This window comes from Chanos chanos, chromosome 10, assembly GCF_902362185.1.
Source record: "Chanos chanos chromosome 10, fChaCha1.1, whole genome shotgun sequence".
Taxonomy (NCBI): domain Eukaryota; kingdom Metazoa; phylum Chordata; class Actinopteri; order Gonorynchiformes; family Chanidae; genus Chanos; species Chanos chanos.
In genome coordinates, this window is record NC_044504.1 from 20,204,559 (window position 1) to 20,207,685 (window position 3,127).

Genomic DNA, 3,127 nt, shown 5'->3' on the forward strand with positions numbered 1-3,127 from the left:
CACTTCAGACAGGAGTAACTCACAGCGCAGTAACACTTAAAAACATGTTCAGACACTTGCACACCACATGAAAACAAGTCATCATAATTTCATAAGGAAAGCTGTGAGGAAACTGAGAATATTTTCTGGCAAAATGGAAAGTTAAAAAGAAAAAAAACAAAACAAAAAAAGGTCATGCGTGTCAAGATGTGACATCACAAGAAAGGGCTTATAAATAAAAATACCCTTACATCCATTCTGCCATAACAAACAGTGGAACAGTTTTCTAAGTTGACTCACAAAGGTCAGTCATATCAACTGAACTGTATCTCATCTCCTTTCTCCATCACTATGGAAAACCAGTTCTGTGAATTCCCCAAGAAATGGTTGATGGTGTAGGACTGTACATTAAAGCCCATTTTCTATACGCATCTATCTAAATATTTTTTAAATGGTTAAAGACAGTTTTACCCAGAAGTCATTGAGGACAGTCCTGTGTGTGTACAGGCCTGAAGTCACTTGTCCTAGGTCACATGCCATTCCTGCACTGATGACTCAGTCACACCTTCATTCTGACAGCAGTACCCAGCAGCAGCAGCTACACTCTCATACACACACATGCGCACACACATGCACACGCACTTTTCTTTTACCACAATCTAGAAATCAGCTGGCATGGGGTTTTTTGCGGTTGTGGACCGGGCCGTTGTCCGGGGCGGGCTTATTGCTGAAGTTCCAGTCAACTGGATTGAGGAGCTGCATGGTCTTCTTGTGAGTCCAGATGGGATTGATGATCAAGGTGAGAAGGGCCAGACCACTAAAAAACAGCAGTCTCTGGGGCAGGGCCACGTGGCTGTTCAGCTCCTCCAGGTGATTCCAGCTCACCCACCACATGTAATAGGTCAGCACCATGCGGCAGTGGAACATGTGGATCATGATCCACTGGTTGGCCTTCCAGAAGAGCGTCCGGGACCAGCCAGCCTGAGGAGAGGGTAGGGGTACGGACAGAGTATATGAAGGGATGTGGGTGAGTTCACGGAAGTAAAAAAATGAAAACAGACGTTTCCTATTTGACTATGTCAGTATTATTCATGAACTGAAATTCAATCTGAGAGAGCTGATAAACCCATGGCAAAATTTCTCCTCCATAATATATAACTTTAATTGATTTTAGGCAGTTTTGGAATTCATTGCATAGTTACATGAAAAATAAAACTGAAAAGCCACCAACTCTCCAAGCCTAAAAGTGAAAGCAAAATATATTAATTGTTTAAAATCATTATAATTTGATTAACGTGTAATAAATGTGTAGTATGTCATAGTGGCTCAAAACTCCAATAAATGCATTGGAATGATGGAAAAACCTGGGGGAAAGGCGCTGCTTCATCCATAATTACAGTAACACAAGAACAACACAAAATATGAAGTCTTCAAAAGACTGTTTCAGGCAGCAGATCAGCTAACTGGCTATGTGGTGCGGTTTAATGGTTTAGTGTAAAGTCCTCTGTAAAAGAAGTCTTACATGGTTGAGACACTGGTGGACTAAGAAGATACTACAGCATGAAAATCTTGTCAAACACACCATGAGAAACAGTCTAAGGTAGAAGTCTGTCTAACTTAACTACTTCCTCTGTTTTCTTTTCTGGGGCTTTGATAGTGATCTGACCACAGTTTCCCTTTTTCAGAAACTCAACAAAAGTGCACAAAAAACTGCATAGTGAAACAGACCTCAAAGAGTACCGTTAAAAGGGAACTGGAGAACTTTTAAGAAACATTTCAGGTTCAGTGGAATGGTTCTACTTCACACTTTTATTACCACTAACAACAAAAATATCTCAGATCCTATCAGATGCGCTCCGTGTTTGCTATGAACTGATTATATGCACCATTCAAATTTTGCAGTTCTTCTGCTTCACCACTGGAAAAAGTCAAAAATTTGACTATGTTCCCAAGGGCCAATTTTCCATGCACAATGTGTAGACCAAAACATACGCTACATAACTAATTACTTTTGATGCCATGACCAATCAGTTGTCAGAGGGATTAGACAAGAAGGGGAACAGAGTATGTTTCAAATGAAAACAAATGACAATGAGTGCAATTGGGGTCAACATCCCATGTTTAGGTCTAGTTATCCCTCTACCTCATTCTGCCTTACCTTCAACAGCATCCAAGAAATACAAGTGAATGGTGTGCTCATCTCCAACAGCAGGGTCACCATGGGCAGAAAGTGGCCTAGAGAGTCCCACACCACTGCTCCTGCGAACCCTGACAGGGCAAAGAAGTGGTGAACAGCCAAGGGCAGATCGAAGGAACGAAACGCCACATTAGAGGCATGCAACGCAACATTCTCAAAGAGAAAGAACCCTGTGGCCGTCAGCACGTTAAACCAAGACCAGTCCTCTTGTCCCCGCACCTTATCCGCACTCACTGAAGAGTCCTCCATTAGTGCCCGCAGCCCGGCTACCGTGCTCTGGATCCCAAAAACTGCCCGTGTGGCGGCCAGGTCCCAGAAAACCTTCTCCTTAGCAGTTAGATTACGGTAGGTGAGAAAGCATGCGGCAGACATGAGGTGTGAGAGGAGGAAGACAAAGGTGTAGACGGAAAACCCCAGGCCAATGATCTGGAAACGTAGGCTCCAGGAAGAGTAGTCCATAATGAAGATACTGCTGTGGAGATGTGGAAGGGCTTCGGGGACCTCCATATGGGACTTTTGTTTTTCACTCACAAACAACTTGTTTGATTTTTGATCGATGAGATTTTTTGGCAATCAGCTGTTGGATGCATTACCAATGAACAACCTGTAAATGAGTAGAGAGACTAGTAATACCATTGTTATCACTACAATGAGTATCCCACTGACATAATCAAATCCAACTAGTCAAAGGAACCCCCCCCCCCCCCCCCAACACAAAACATGACATTTTTATTAATCACAAGTTGAACGATGATTTCACAGTCAGCGAACCATTCATCAATGCAAGGTCTGCCCACACTCACAGGGGCCTATTATTTAAAATTACAGTGAATTTCTGTGCGATGTCCTCGAAATCTGCTAAAGCTATGTTCTGGTGTGGCTTTTAACGGAAACGGGTTATTTCAAACATTGGGGTGCAACTAATTAAATATGTCTTTACAATGCTCCGCT

The 3,127-nt window shown here is 42.7% G+C and overlaps 1 protein-coding gene across 1 annotated transcript; it reads right to left on the bottom strand.

Moving 5' to 3' along the window:
- Positions 1-574: 574 nt before the first annotated feature.
- cln8 (CLN8 transmembrane ER and ERGIC protein) lies at positions 575-2,665 on the bottom strand. Its single transcript, XM_030787232.1, has 2 exons — positions 2,138-2,665; positions 575-960 (listed from the first exon to the last, which is right to left on the bottom strand). Exons 1-2 carry the CDS (start codon positions 2,633-2,635, stop codon positions 646-648), a joined length of 813 nt encoding a protein of 270 aa, XP_030643092.1. The 5' UTR covers positions 2,636-2,665; the 3' UTR covers positions 575-645.
- Between the last annotated feature and the right edge of the window lie 462 nt (positions 2,666-3,127).